Source organism: Pteropus vampyrus, unplaced genomic scaffold (genome assembly GCF_000151845.1).
Source record: "Pteropus vampyrus isolate Shadow unplaced genomic scaffold, Pvam_2.0 Scaffold43, whole genome shotgun sequence".
Taxonomy (NCBI): domain Eukaryota; kingdom Metazoa; phylum Chordata; class Mammalia; order Chiroptera; family Pteropodidae; genus Pteropus; species Pteropus vampyrus.
The window spans coordinates 10,680,654-10,697,492 of record NW_011888824.1 but is presented as its reverse complement, the minus strand read 5'-3'; the positions used below and the strand labels follow the sequence as shown (position 1 = coordinate 10,697,492).

Genomic DNA, 16,839 nt, shown 5'->3' with positions numbered 1-16,839 from the left:
ATTGCTAAGCACTAACTTAGTCATATACATAGTTTTCTTTCATTTAAATATTTGGGGATGTAGTTTTATTTTTAAAATAAATACATTGTAAACTATTCTGTGGGGCTTCAAACTTAGCAGTGTAACTCAGCCTAACTTGAATGTAAATCTGGTTGCCAGTTTCAAATTCAGTTACTTCATGAAACCAGACATTTATGTGCAGGAGCGTACCTATTTCCCATTGCTCTGTGACAATCTCAGCAGTTATGGGTTGTATTTGTGTTTCCTTTGAGTATTAACCAGTTCCACCTTTAACTGAAAAGATTCACTTTGTATAAGAACTAAGCTCCAGATGATAGGGGCCATGCATGTCTCCTTCTTTGCTGGATCCCTGGTATCTAGGACAGTGCCCGGCACGATAAGGATTTAGAAATTATTTATACAATTAAAGAGTTATTTCTATAAGAAACATTTAAGGTTAAACTTCAATTTTCTAGGCTGAACATCATCTAGGAATTTTCATATAAGAAGAAAAAAAAACTTTTAAACGATGTAGACTCTACATTTCAAGTTGATGAAACCAGCTAAAAAGTAAAAATTTTATATCCTACAATAGCAAGTCACTGTTTTGATGCATTCTTTGATTGAACTGAATGATTGCTTAGGGAACATCTCAAGGGAACATGAAGATTAAAAAGCCAGCTTAATGCCATAATAACTATAGACAGTGTCACAAGGGAGTGAGAGAATAGAATTCACATCAAGGTTGAAATTTTGCTAAGACATTTATTCTAGTGATAGAATAAAATCATATCTAATATTTAGATTTATTATTCATAAGTCATCCCACAGTAAAATTGTGAAATGAGTCATTTTCACATACTATATTATTGTAAGTATATCTATATTTGTTGATGTGTCTACATCCACAGAGGTCAGAAAACTGTTCTGTAAAAGGCCAGATTATAAAATATTTTAGATTTTGCAGGCCAGACAGTCTCTTTCACAAGTACTCAGCTCTGCTTTGGACATGGCTGTCTTCCAATAAAACTTTATTTATAAAACCAGGCAGCTGCTAGGTTTATTAGTTTACTAACCCCTGATGTAGACTATAACTTTCCGTGCAAACTTTTCCTTAGGTCTTCAGCATCAAGAAACAGCCAGTTTTCCTCTGCTAAGTGTGTCATTAATAATGCTGCTGAAAGCTATACACAAAATGTTACAAACGTCTTTGCACTTCAAGCGTGCACACTTGTTTTCAAAGCTAATGGTAATAATTTCTATCAGTTTTAGAATAAGTGGGGTGGATGCCTTCTATTTGAGTTTTTAGTGGCATCTAAGATCACATCTGTTAGTGTTATTATAAGGATATCTGTGGCCTGCATACAATAGAGTGAAATATCTTCAGCTTATTGTTTTATTGTTTTCTTTTTACATAAAGGAATGAGGGGAAGGGAGTGTCAATGCAACCAGTAGCCCTGAACTAAGCTGTGAAAGGGAAAGGATATTAAAGCTACAGCTTGCAGAAGAGGATGAAGCAAAGGCATCTGGAGACAGGGAGTGAATTCTAAACTGATTTTGTACATACAGTGTGCCCCAGAAGAAACAAGAATATTTGATAATAACAATTATATTATCAAAATAACTTTCCTAGAATCACATGTCCAGAGAAAAGAGACCATTATATGCACAGCTAACTTGACAGTAAAGAAGGTCCTTTCCTAGTGACGAATCTCTTCACAGCTTGGTTATGTCTAACCATTCCCATAGGAAAGGTGGACACAGCAGTGGTTATACAGAGTCACATAAGTGGTCATGGCTATATTAGTTCATGGATGTCAAATTTAGGAGACACATCTAGATTTTGATTTTTTAAAATAGATTTCTGTAATAGTAACATAACTCCAGTTCACATTGTTTTAAAGTCTTAAGACATTACATACTTTAATTTTATTTTTATACCAGGTACAAAGTTTAATTCAAAAGAGGAAAAAGAAACTAACGGTGTTGTTGAATGTCTGTCACATTTTTTTTTTACAGCAATCCATAGATTTCAAGGATTATACAATACTGTGAAAATGTAATAATAATGATGTGAGATTTTATTATGGAATAACTATATATTCTGGGCCCAATGCCAATACTTCTCAGTGATATTCTGGAATTAAAAAGTTCATGTTGAGGGCTATATAAGAGAAGATGGAAGCTATTCATCAGGTACCAAACTTCTTATTTTTTAAAGAATTGATTAATCATTAAAACCATAATATGATTTCTTCCTTGATGGCTGCGACATCGTGATATTCCTTGCAATAAGTTACTTGTATATTTATTTCATTTTTCTGTCTCTCCTGCCACTACCAGGTAAATGTAAGAGGAGGAAATAAAGAATTCCAATGTGGTTGCAGGAGAGCTCATTTTTCATTTTGTCAAGGAGTTCCCCGCCCTGCAGTCATAATAATATTTCTTGATGATCATTCATTTCTGTAAGTTAAGAAAGAGCAGCTTCCAAGTTCATCAATAATCCACTAAGGTTGTTCCAAGATATGTTGAATGTAAGTTGAGTCCTTGCCTGTGCAATAGAGATATGGATTGCCCTTAGAAGCTTCAATATAGGGAACAGAGGAAACAAAAATTACATTATGATGCAGTAAACTGTGCAATTAGAAGATGGGAAGAGGATTAGGTGGAATGTCAAGGCCTGTCATTACAGGACCTCGTCCTAAGCACTCTACTAAACCTGCCCACACCTCTGCTTCCTCTGCTCCAAGATGTTCAGTGTGGCACTCCCTACTTTTCTGAGGAGTCACTGTTTTGAAAATGCAATGAGATGATATGCAGGTGCTCCTCAACTTATGATGGGGTTACATCCTAATAATCCCATCATAAATTGAAACTGCATTTGACATACCTAATCTAACAAACATAACAATTTAGCCTAGCACATCTTAAATGTGCTCAGAACACTTACATTAGCCTACAGTTGGACAAAAGCGTCTTACACAATGAATACCCTGTAGGGTGTGGGAGGTTTACTCTCATGATCGCATGGCTGACTGGGAGCTGCTGTTTGCTGCTGCAGCTCAGCATCATGAGAGAGTACTGTACTGTATATTACTAACCCAGGAAAAGGTCAAAATTCAAAATTTGAAGTACAGTTTCTACTGAATGTGTATAGTGTTTGCACCATCATGAAGTTGAAAAGTTCTAAGTCAAACCATCATAGGTCGAGGACTGTGCAAGAAAATATGAGAAAGTAGACAGTGGCTTTGTTTGCTAATTAAGATTATCATATTCAGTTTAGAATTGTTATTAATTGTAGGGTTGCAAGAAAGGAGACCAGTGGAAAAATGAGAGACCTTTATAGATTAAATGTTGACAGGAATTATACCTACAACAACACACAGTTTATGCTAGTATTATAGATCAGAGGTTTCCAACCCCCGGGGTGCAAACTGGTACTGGTCTGTGGCCTGTTAGGAACCAGGCCACACAGCAGATAGTGAGCGGCGGGCAAGCAAGCTAAGCTTCATCTGTATTTGCAGCTGCTCCCCAGAGCTAGCACCACCACCTCAGCTCCACCTCAGCCCATCAGGCATTAGATTCTCATAGGAGCACCTGTCCCTGGTGCCAAAAAGGTCGGGGACCGCTACTATAGGTGTTAAGTGTAAACCTGTTTAAAGAGATGATATATGAACATGGGGCAATAAATGCACCATGAGAAATGCTTAGAAAAGAATCACATACCCTCAGAACAATCAGCTTCAGTAATTGAGACTCGGTCTTAATTTCTCTCTTCTTCACTCCCCACATCTCAACCATTAGCAAACTCTGTTGATCCTCCTGCAAATGGATTCTCTTCTATTTCTGCTGCCGTCATCTTAGCTCAAACCACCGCTATCTCTCATTTAGACCATTACAATAGCCTCTTGCTCTTTATTTACTTCTCTCTACAATTAAACACCCACCAGCAGCCAGAGTGATCCTTTTAAAACACAAATCAGATTATACCCCCTTGCAGTACTTTAATACTTCTCATTGCATTTTGAGCAAAATTTAAAACCCTACTGATCTCTAAGGGCCTAACCACTCTTCCTAAGTGCCTGTACTCCTATCGTTCTGAATTCTACCTGACTCTTGCCCACCATGCTGTGCTTCAATGTCTTCCACTTAAGAAGAGGGTAGAGGGATATTCATAGCCTCCTCATGAGTTATGAAGAAGGTGAATAATGTAAATCCCACCAAAGAGTGCCTGGTACAAAGTAAACACTCAACTGTGAGTTACTATTAAGTATTAAGCATCCATAATGTTGGCTGTCCTTCCAGTCCTAGAACTAGCTGTGTCTTTTCTGCATTGGGATCTTTTCTCTTCTGTCCATCTGGATTGTTTTTCCCTCAGCTCCTCCCATGGCTGCTCTTTCTGATACTTCAGGTATCAACTTCAATGCCTCTTCAGAGAATACTTTCCTAATGATCTAAGTAGCTCCCACCAGATTCTCACATCAGCCTGTCACCTGTTTGTTTCCTTCATAGTATTTTCCAAAATCATGTCACAGATTAATTCCTTTAACTTATTTTTAGTTTGTCTCTCACAATAGACCAGAAACTAGGAGTGGAGTTATATCAATTTTATTAATCATTGTATTCCCAGCACATGACACATAGTAGGAACTAAATAAATATTTCTTGAATGGATGATGATGAGGTGGTAATTAGGGTCTTAGCTCAGTTATTGAATGAATAATTAATTACTGATTCTATTAGTTTAATATGACTGCTGTAATAAATTACCACAAAATTGGTGGCTTAAAATAACAGAAATTTATCCTCTCACCGTTCTGGGAGCCAGAACTCTGAAATCGGTTTCACTGGGCTGAAACTAAGGTTCAGCAGAGATGTGCTTTATTGAGAAGCCCTAGGGGAGAATCTGTCTCTTTCTTTTTCCAGCTTCTGTGGCTGCCAGCATTTCTTGGCTTGTGGCTATATCCCTTCGGTCTTTAAAGCCAACATCTTAAAATCTCTCTCTACTCCATCTTCACATCCCCTGCTTCTCTGTGTCTAAAATCTCCATCCACCCCCCTCCCCCCTTATAAGATACATGTGATTGAATTTAGGGCCAACCTGAATGACCCAGGTGTAATAGTCTGCTCAGGCTACCATAACAACATAGCACAGGCTGGGTGCCTTAACCAACAGAAATTTATTTCTCATAAACTCAGAGGCAGGTCAAGTTCCACTGGGTTGTTTCTGGTGACAGTTCTGTTCCTGGCTTTCTGATAGCCACCCTCTCATGTATGGTCACATGCCTTTCTTCCATGTGTACGTATGGATGGGGAGGGGAACTGGGAGAGAGAGCTCTCTAGTGTCTCTTCTTTAAGAATACTAATCCACTTTTATGATCTCATTTAACCTTAGTTACTTCCTCAGTGGCCTCATCTTTGAATAAAGTCATATTGTGGTCATGCCTTCAACATACAAATTTGTGGGGAGAGAGGGAGCACATAGCACCTAGGAAAACCTATCATCTTAAAATCCTTTACTTAATCACATCTGCAGAGACCCTTTTTCCAAGTAGAATAACTGATATTCAGAATTTCCAGGGATTAGGATGTGGATATGTTTGGGGAGGGGGCAGTTTTCAGCCTACTGCACCAACGCCGCAAAATGAATTGCTAAACTTATACACATGGATGCTGCAACATGATATCTGTTGATGGGGAGTAGTTGCTCAAAATTAGTAAACAAGGTAAAGCAGAATGGGAATTTTTGAGGATTCCTGTGACTTCTATAATTATGCATCATTGTAAGAAAACACAATATAAATAAGTCCAAACACTAAGCCTATAAACCAGGGGTTTATTATTTGCGTTGACAAAAAACGCCTTTCAGTCCAGATGGATTGAATGTTGTGCTCTTCTTTCAAATAGCCAATTCTATAAATGCATGGACAATTCAACTTGATTCATAAATGATTCAGAAAAGGCTACCGAGGAAAGTTTTTATATCTTCACTTTAACATTTACTCTTTGTGATGTAAAAATAACTATAGCTGACATTTATTGAACATTTACTATGTGCCAAGCTCTATTATTATCCTTAGTTAACTGATGGGTGACTAGAGGCATGGAGCCATAAAGATCTTGTGCCAGATCACAGAACAAGGAAGCAGCAAACAGAGATGCAAACCCCAGAATCCTGACTTTAGATCCCATTCTGTGAACCGCCACTTGATATTCTCTGGAAAATATTATTAAACACCCCATTTTAAAAACTCACCACAGAGAGAAATTGTTATGAAAGTTTACTTCGGCATCATGACCTTTAGTATAACAAATTTTCATGTTATTAGTTGTATTAGGGTTCTCCGGAGAAATATAACCAATAGACTGTGTGTGTATATTTGTCTATATCTATAGAGATAAAGATAGAGATTTATTTCAAGGATTTGGCTCGTACTACTGTAGATGCTGGCAAGTTCTAAATCTGAAGGGCAGGCCAGCAAGCTGGAGACCCAGAGAAGAATTGATGTTGGAGCTAATTCCAAAAGTAGAATTCTTTCTTGCTCAAGGGACCTCAGTCTTTTGCTCCTAAGGCCTTCCACTGATTCAGTGAGGCCCAACCACATTATGGAGAGTAACCTGCTTTAATTAAGTTCTACTGATTTAAAGTTAATCTCACCTGAAAAATACCTTCACAGCAACAGCTAGCCTATTGTTTGACCAAATATCTAGGTACTGTGGCCTAGCCAAGTTGACACATAAAATTAACTATTGCAAGTCTATGCCTTGTCAGCTTGGCACCTATGTGCACATCTCTTTAAATCATAGTTAATCTCAAAATAAAGACAATAAGAAGGTCATACTTTTGCTTGTCATGATACAGCTATCCCGCACACAACTGAAAACACCCTAACATTTTCCCCAGAAGAGGATGCAAATGTCTTGGAGGTGTTCCCTCTTCTCCTTGATATCTTGTAACTTAAATATTATAATGTAAAGTTAACAGGACTTAAATACTATGATGTAAAATCAATACGTCTTATATGATAAGGAAATAAAGAAGACAAAAATATTTCACACACACATGCACACACATGCACAAACATATCCGTACCAAAATAAGGAGTAAATACTCATGACAATTACAGCCCTCTTTTCTATAATTGGTCATGGAATTTAGCTGGCATTTATAACTACTTTCTTCTACTACTGCTTTCATATTCCATTTAGCCTCATCAAGCACCTCAGCTGGTCATGGTTCTTTACCTGGTGGGATGACTCGACCTTTATTTCTGAATTCAGTCCTGCCCGAATTGGGTTGTTGAAGTTTTCCATTGGTTTTTCACAGGGCATGGTAATATTAAGAGATACCTAATGAATCTGTATTCCAGAAACTCTTCTTCTACCTCCATTGTGATGTGTCAGACCAATTTCCCTTTGGTAACCAAGAGCAATCACCCCAGCCAGCGCAGTAACAAGAATTCCCTTCTTTATCTGTTGATTGAGAAGCATGAGGACCCCAAAGTGACTGGGTGGCAGTCTTAACTTTCAGTTCTATGGAATCATCGTTGTGTCTCCTCATTGGAAACAGTCTTCCCTTTGGAACTAAGACTTTTAGATCAGCAGAGCTTAAGGTTGCAGTGACAGGAAGCAGAATTTTACTAGGGGATCACTAGGTGTAGTAATGAGTCAGGCCACTCCCATTTCCACCTCTCGATTCCATTGTAATGGAACAAGGGTACTTTGAGATGTGTTGAGCAGCAACACTACCACCTCTATAAACTATCTTTCACTAGCTTAAAATTAAGTCTCCTGAAAAATCACTTCAGCCCCGTGTGCACCTCTGTGCTGTGTGGAGAGAAATTAGATGTCTTGTGATGCAAGAGTCAAAACATGAGAGTGAAGGCCACCTCTCAATGTACCTTGCATACAGATGTAACCCCTTTTGACACATGGGAAGGTGACATATATAATCCATCCAGCAGCCTTTGTTGTAACTGGGCCTATAATTAAACACTCCCACAGAGCGGTCCTCTTTTATTCCATTCCTGGTTTGGCTATTATGATCTTTTGCTGGCATGCAGAGAAAAGATATCTGCGTGAATGAGGATTTCTGTCAATTCATCAAACCAAGTGAAAATGTCTGTTTGCCATATAAAAGATAATGGCAGAAATCCATTTTTAGCTCCCTCTTGCTGTACTCATGTGTGAAATTACCCACAGGGGAAGATATTTGCCTGTAAAAGAACCCTATTGGCTTCAGATGTGATTGACTGCACAAATTATACTGCCAAATGAACTGGTTGTCCAAACCAAACACAAAGCCTCATAAACTAAACTGGGATTGCAGTAGGGGGCATAGCTTGTCTTTGGGTGAAGTGACATAACACAAAGAGTCAAGGGCCCTGGTTTCTTCTTCTCTCCTTAACGACATGATGTTTGGGTGATACATTGTTTCCCATATATTTAAATCTTAGCCATGCCTTGGTTTTCTGATATGGACCATTTGGCACTTTAACTAGGGCACTCATTGATTTATTTTCTGTGTTGATTAGATAAATTTGTTGTTATTTTCTCTCTCCTAATTGGAGAAAGAATGGGAGGTGAGGGATGAGGTTAAGTATGCTTGGTCTCTTAAAGATAACCAATTTGGGTGTTTGTCAGTAGAGTGTGTTCCATGCCCACATTTGGTATTTTCCATGCTGTGACCTAGAAGAAAGATATATTGCAATATTTAACCATAGGGATTTAGCCATTTTTTTTTCTAAAAAAAAAATGAGGAAAATAGAGGGAAGAAGAGAAATAAGAGGAGGTAAGAATAGGAGGCAAAGCAATAATAACGTAGTTCCAAAGAATTTGAAAAACTCTGGCCTCTCCAGGCAATTTATTTCCAGTTCAGTAAACTCAAAAGCAGGACTGTTGCATTTTTAATACTGTTAATAATAATAAAAATGATTTTGTTAGTTTAGTGCAGAGCCAGAATTAGGAGGTCAAGCATGAACTTATTTATGTTGGCATTTCTGCGGAGCCAGGTCTGTCTAGGCTCCTTTCCTTGAATAGCAGTTGGCTCAGACTCAGCAGCCATAGATCAGGACCAAGCAAAGCCTTTCGTCAAGAGATCCCAACCAGGCCCCAGCTTACAGCCTGTCCAGCAATGACCAGCTTCCTCTGGTTCTGCTTCCCACCATTCCACTCCCAGGCTCAATGTGTTGTCCACAGCCCTCTGAGACACACCTGGCTACCAAGAGATGTGTTGTCATTGCTGAGCTGTCCTCTCTCTCCACCTTAGGATACACAGCAGAGTGGCTTTTTCCCTTCTAAGATTGTTGCTCAAAAGGTCTACCCTTCAATCCACATGTAAAATGGGGACTCAAGAGAGCTTTGGCTCCCCAAATCCACTTATATCAGCTCATCAGATTTGGACTTAAAAACACTATGGCAGCATTACATTTAATTGTGATTCACTCCTTTAATTGGCATTTTATTTAGTCACTAATGGGTCTTTAAACTACCCTGGTACCTAGAACCTCCAAACTTTGTAATTTGATTCTGTTTGAAGCAGAATTGGGCTTATTTATTCCTCCTTGGTCTAAAAAGCAAGGTTAGATGTGCCAGTTGATTTATCTTTCTATATGCATTTTATATCACAGAGCATAAGAGCACAGGGAAGAGGATTTTTTTTTTTTTTTTTTTTTTTTTTTTTTTTTTTTTTACATTGCAGAGTATTTAGGACAGTTTTACAAACTTAATTAAAAGTTTATCTTTTCCCAGGCATAACTTGCCTGCTGAAATTGTCAGGCCAATCTCCCTACATAGAAATCTTCCCAGCAGCTCTTGAACTTCACACTTACCAGCCTGTGCTACGTAAATTTAGGAATGACCAGTCACTGCCCTTTATCTTTCTACTGACCTATGGTTGCACTGACTGCTGGAACAACTGCTAAGTTTGCAGATTCCCTCCTAGATGTCTTATGCTAAAGAATTTAAAACATAGAAAGGTTTAATTACATCTATACCTGTTTAAAAGAATAAGCGTGAATAAGAACTAGAAAGGAAATTATTGTGGCCATATATCCTTTGTTTATATGAACCACCTCCACATTAAAGCCAGGTCTTAGAACACTTAGAAATATCCTCGAATTCATTTCTGAATAGCTTCCTTATTGCAGTTCAGAAACCAATTGCAACTCTTAGCATTATCATGTTTCCAAATGGCATGCCTCTTTCAATGGCAGACTCGAATCCAATAGATCCCTCTTATTTGGGCAAGATGACATGTTTTGGAGTTTTAGCAATAATGTCATCCTTGAGCTGTGGTCTGAGATATTTGGTATTTCCTTTCTCACCTCATCATAGATAGTCTTGGGAACACATGAGTGCTTGAAAGTGCTGTACCTTGCTTATATGTCATACATGAGAAGTTTTCAGGAGAAATGTTCTCTCAGGCTCCTCAGCTTCTCCCAAGAAAAGTTCAGAAGGCAGATCCTATCAGGTCGGCGTAGCAACTCACAGGTGTGCGTGTGTGAGCGTGCCCGTACGTGCGCACATGTGTGTGCACACAAAAATGAGAAACCGAATACATGCTTAATTTAGAATAGAACCATTATTTTTTGGTTATTCAGTTCTGCAGTTCCCTTTCCTCTTAGCTATTGAGAAATTTTCTTTACTGCTATAATTTTTCTTTCAAATTTGAACTTTTTATTTTCCCTCCTCGCAACCGGTCTTTCTCTTAGATTTCTCGGCTCTCCAAGTTGGATCTAAATATAAATATAAATATAAATCTCTCCTTTTTTCTCAGATAACTTCAAGAGTTTTACCCCAGTCTCATTGTCCTGTACCCAACTTTCCTAAGAAAGCTCACCAACTACTCTTTTCCTCGTCTTCCCTCTACCTCACGACTGACATAGTTTCTTTTTCCCATTGAATATTTATGAGATGTTTTGGGTTTTGTTTTGTTGTTTGTTTGTTTGTTTTGAGATAGAACTGTGGAACATCTCTTTTAGAATCTTTTGATTTTTTATTATCTATTTAATCAAAATTAGTTATGATCATTAATAGGCCCAAGTAAAATCATTTGAGTAAAAATGACCAGAGTCCAACATCAAGCATGTTATAAAAACCATAGTACACAGAGACATACAGCTTAAAGGGACTCTTAAAATTGCACTCCCTAGAAATGAAGGAAAAACCAAGCCAACTGTGTAGGAGTGGTAGATATGTATTTCAGTAAAAGTAGAGTTTTAGCCCAGAGTCATTTCATCTTTCACCTTATACCTCTCTGAGGATTACCCATATTTACCTCTGCTCACCCCTGTCATCTTCTTAGTCAAGCTAGGAAAATAAAGCTGCCCTTGAAAAGTGCTCTCTTCCTCACGTATTCTAATTGATATATTTATAAATGTACTTTGAAATGTCTTTCAAACCATGCGGATTTCTACTTGTATAAGCTTAGCCTCATTAAAATCATTAGTCGATTAAAACTCAACTTAGATGTTTAATACCAAAGCTAAAATGAAGATTTGGCCTGTCCTTAATTGATATGTTGAATGACCCATTAGCTAACTAGTAATCATATTGAGATGCCAGCTGGCTAAGAGCTAGGTTTAATCCCTAGTTGGAGGTTAAAGAGCTTTGTACAGCCTTATCATCAGTCTTCCATGCCACCCCCTCTGGACAATGGCTTGTGTCCCAGTCAGATTGCTCGAAGTAACACACAGACATTCTCCTTATGTGCTGTGAGTGCTTTCTGACCCTTGTTAGCAAAGAGACCTGTCAAGATGGAAAAAAGCAGCAACAAAGTAAACTGTGTGCAGTGTGCTAGTGTTAATTTAAGGTGCATTCTTTCTCATCTTCTCAAAGAGGCAAGTCAGATAAAATGCAGGCAGAAGTGTGTCTGTGGCACAGAACATAATGCATCTCCTGATGGGCTACAGTTGGCTGGGAGAGGACCACAAAGTATACTTCAGACATTTAAATGGAAATAAGAAGCCACTACCTGAAACTTGCCTCATCTGGAACTCAGAGATGGCTTTCAGTCTCCTTTCAGTGTTCCAGAGCCATTCCTGTTCTCTTCGCTTAGGGAACTACAAATGAGTATTTCTTTGCACATAACAAGTTAAGAAACTAGGACTATATAGAATTTTTTGTTTGATTAATTGGTTTTTCAAACAATTGCTCTATCAGTGTAAGTGCAGCACCCAGTGTCCTATTAGGTACACTGACTAAATTATTATTTTTTATAGCAATCTATAAAAAGAAAAAAAATGAAACTTTTTTTTTTTTACTTTTAAAAAAATCAAACCTTCCTGTCATTATTAACATTCAATATTTATACAGATTAATCATAATGCTTGCCTTACTGCTCCCTTTTTGGATTTGTGTATTAAATAAAAACTTTCTGTACCATCTATTAATAAAATCTCTTGGATGACTTCCAAGATGACTCTGCCATGTAAAACTCCATGCTAGCTATATTTTAAACAATTTCAGATTGAATTCTGTATTAATTAAATGGAAATGCATAGAAATAAAGTACAGGTGTATGTGTTGTTATTCTGAAGCTATGTCCCAGGAAAACACTTTTTAGTGGATTTATCATTCAATTTGATGGTCCCATGTCCAAAAAAAGAATAATTCAGGTATTATTTCTTACAATAGCAAAGGCATTTGCTCTACAAAAAAAATGAATATTAAAATATTTGTCATAATGATCAAGTCAAAATATGGGAGCCAAAATCAGAAACTGAGAGGAATTCAAATCCTTTTTGCTGGATACACTGTATCAGATCTTTTCCTGTCCTTACCCCTACATTATTTCCATTGCCAAATTCTGTCCACCCCAAGATTATGAAACTTCCTATCCCAATTTACTGATCAACAGCCCCTAGTTTTCTACCAAGACCCTTGCTTTCTGCATCGTCCCTCTCAATTCATTGTCCTGTGACTCTCCTCTGACTGATTCTGGGTGTGAAGATGACTTTTGGAGTCAACGATTAAGGATCAATACTATGACTTCTCTTTCAACGAGTTTTTGTTTAACATTTTGTATATGAGAAATGACATTGAATTATGAAGTTTAAAGTTAAAAAATTTGAAATACATGATTGGTACAGGCTGAATTTTTTTTCCTTTCTTTAGTCTGAAACTTCTCCATAATTAAATCCTTTCATTAATTCAAAATTTAAAAAATATATAACAAATAACGTTTAGTAGACGCCCACACCATACCACACTCAGCACTTGACCCTAGTCAAGAAAGACACAATCCCAAGTCAAGGGACTATGAGAGAAAGGCAACAATCAATGATTATATAAGAATAATCATTGATTATAAGACCATGCTATTAAAAATGACAACAAAACAATACCAATAATAATAACAATGAAGCCAGTATGACTTGAATGCTGGTGCAAGGGAAACATTAGGATAAGTGCTTTATATGCTTTATCTAATTTAATCTTTACAGCTACTCTATATAGTAGGTACAGTTATTACCCTCACTTTACTGATCAGGAAACTTGAACCTGGAAAAGTTAAGAAACTTGTCCAAAATGACAGCTAGAAGGTAGAGCTGGGATTTTAATCCAGTTTATGGTAGCATGCACTTCTAACCTCAAAATGTCCATTTTTAATCTCTCTGCCTCCATATGCTGCAATTGAAGCAGGCTTAGATCTAGACCTGCAAAGCTCTTCACTTAAAACTAGAGAGGCATGAGCGAGATATGATGGTAAAATTAGGAATAAACCCATTTCATTTGCCAAAGTTTTAGATAAAGGATGAAGCTCTTGAATATAGAATTTCAGGAAGCAAGTTTGGGGGGTTTTGTTGAGATCATACACAACAGTACTGAGTCAGCGGTCTTCTTTTCCTAACATTTTATTTTACAAGCAAATTCATGGATCAAAGAGTAAAGCACATTTAAGTTCCTTGAAAAAGCTGAATTAATTATTTTAAGTTAATTAAGTGAAGCCATAACAAGCCGAGTGCAGTATACAAATCCATCTGAGGAAGTATTATCATATGATTTTCTTTCTAGAAAGAAAATCAGAAAGCGACCTTTAGTCTTAGCTACCTTGCTGTTCCTGCTTGATAGAAAGAGACAGAGAGAGAGAGAGAGAGAGAGGAAGGGAGAGAAGGGATGGACAGAGGAGGGGAGAGGAGGGTAAGAGAAGAGGGAAGGGGAGAGGAGGGGAAAGGAGGGAAGGAGAGAGAGAAAGGAGGGAGGAAAGGGAGAAGGGAAGGAGGGAGGAAACCCATTACCGTGGCAGGAACTTTAGCCAAAGGACTATCTTTTCTATGTGTCGTTTTCTATTTTTGTTATTAAATTTATTGGGGTGACATTGGTTAATAAAATTATAAAAGTTTCAAGTGTACAATTCAATAATACATCATATGTATATTGCATAATGTGTTCACCATCCGAAGTCAAATTCTCTTGCGTCACCATGTTTTTGACCCCCTTTACCCTTACCCCTCCCTCCTTTCTCTTTGGTAACCACTTTCAAGACTGCCTTTCCTATTATAGCCATCTTTTAACTCTTTATTATGGCCTTGCAACTTACTTCATTCATTCTCTGGATACTTTTCCCGTTCTCCTTTCTTCCAGTTTCCAATTACTTTTTGTCTTTTTACCAGTTTTTTAGTTCTTTAAAGTATGAGCATAAAAATAAAATAAGAAACTCAAATTGATCTTTTTTTCCCATGGATTCAGGATGTGGTCAAGACAGAGACAATAGCTATTGACTAAAATGGAGATTTAATATGCCATAGTGCATTGTATTGTTTTTGTCTATCTGTACTTCTGCTTCTCCACTGAGACTATTAAGTCCTTGATGATGAGGATATGTTTGCATTTCTTTTTCTCCATACAAAGTTTTATGTTTGGCATAGAGAAGGCATAGAAGAAACTATTTATTGAATTGAGTGAATGAATGAATGAATCAATCAATCAATCCATCAACAGAAATGGCCACACATATTGTTACCTCTCCCTCCCCCAGTAACTTCTTAAGTAACTTCTTCCAGTGTCAAGAAGAACAAGAAGTTCTGGCTTTTCAAAATTATATGTAAATTCTTAGGCATTTGTATAAACCAATGTCTTCTTTTTTTTCTTATAAAACTCTATGAACTGTCAAGCAAGTAGTTTAGGAAGAAAAATGCTCTGTGTGTGTGTGTGTGTGTGCGCGCGTGTGTGTGTGTGTGTGTGTGTGTGTGTGTACGTGCACGCGCTTGCGTTTGATTTTGTTTTTACGATTAGTGGGACAAGATGGAATGCTATACTGTTTCTTTCCATCCAAGGATAATCTAATCTTGCAAAGATAGTCAATAACAGTTTCTACTGAGAAGACAAATAGTGTCTGAATTGGATTAAAGTGAAATAAGAGTGTCTTGATGCAACTGTGTCAGGGAGGGGTCTGGTGTTTATGGCTTCATTACAACCTTAAATGGAATATCTATATTTTCTTCTGGATTTAATGAAGCCAAAAAGAGCCAACTCTTTGTTGAGTGATATATATTGGAGATTTTTTGCTTTCAACTTGATGTATTTTAATTTGCGCTTAACTAGCTTTCCCACATCAGGTACTCACTGGCATTTTGGGGACAATTAGCTAAGTGTTCTTCGACGTTAGCCCAGAGTCAAGAAAAAAGATAAGGAGAATCAATAAGACCAACCCAGTTTCAGAAGAGAAAATTCACTTTCCATCAAGGGCTCTGGCCTGCTCAACAAACTGCCTCTTCTAGGAGGAAGCCGCTCTACTCTCGTCTCTCTGATCCTCATCAATGTAGGAGTGGTTCTGCTCCAAATGCTAACTGACTTTGCTGTTGTGTTTTTAGTTTTCAGGACTTTATCTCCTGTCTTTCTTCACCATCCTCATCGGACTGGTGCTCTACTCTTCCACCTCCACATACATAGCCCAGGACCCCCGGGTATATAAGCAGTTTCGCAATCCCTCGGGACCTGTTGTGGACTTACCAGCCACAGCTCAGGTGGAGCCTTCGGTCACCTACACCAGTCTGGGCCAGGAGACCGAAGAGGAGCCCCACGTCCGTGTGGCCTAGGAGGAGGCCCTCCCTACCCACTGAGGACAACTCAGTGGCCACGTGTTTGCCCATCATCTCTGTATTGTACATAGAGAAAGGTATTTATTAGGTGCGGTTTTACACAGATAGACTGCAAGGTAGCAAAAAGCCTTTTAAAAGCCTGTAAAAGGCACAAGCTAAACATCACTGGAGACACAGGCTCCGATCCACTTGACTTGGAGAGATGCCTCGCTTATGTGTATCCTGATCACAAACCCCCGCATTAATTACTGAGAAAATTTTTGAATCAAAAGCAAGTATTATGATGATGATGATGATGATGATGATGATTATTACTTGTATTATTATTGTTACTCTTATAACACCAAGTTTCAGGAGGATGTTTTGTACTCCTGATGGGAACTATTGCCAGACCCACATGTAGTTAACATAAATCCCATTTTTCTATGGCAAGTCACTTTTTAAGAATCACACCTTATTTTTTTTGCACAGTCCATATGAGTGCTGCATGCCACAGGAGCTCCACCCTGAGAAGTTTCCTTATCCTAGGGACCTGGTGGCTAAAGGTTTTCTCTGTTACCTGTTGGATTGCCTGCTCAATAGGTATTTTATGCTGTGACCCTTGTGGGGAGGGGCAACTGACCATATAATTCTCTATTCTAGGAATAGATATAAAACAAACATTTTAGCCTTTTATATTTTAATCTCCAATTACTCCAGGCCATTGCCTTTCTGTTGTGCCACCTGATTCTGCTAATCAAGTCCCTGTGATAACAGGATAAGGAATGTTTCATTTCTATGGCTTATAGGAAACCTCA

At 37.9% G+C, this 16,839-nt stretch overlaps 1 protein-coding gene across 1 annotated transcript in view; it reads left to right on the top strand.

Moving 5' to 3' along the window:
* SLC35F1 (solute carrier family 35 member F1) overlaps positions 1 to 16,112 on the top strand; it is a 142,618-nt gene extending 126,506 nt beyond the window's left edge. The window contains exon 7 of the mRNA XM_023529804.1: positions 15,815 to 16,112. Within this exon, the coding sequence (XP_023385572.1) occupies positions 15,815 to 16,039 (225 nt within the window). The 3' untranslated portion in view covers positions 16,040 to 16,112. The remainder of the gene's footprint in view (positions 1 to 15,814) is intronic.
* The last annotated feature ends 727 nt before the right edge of the window (positions 16,113 to 16,839 follow it).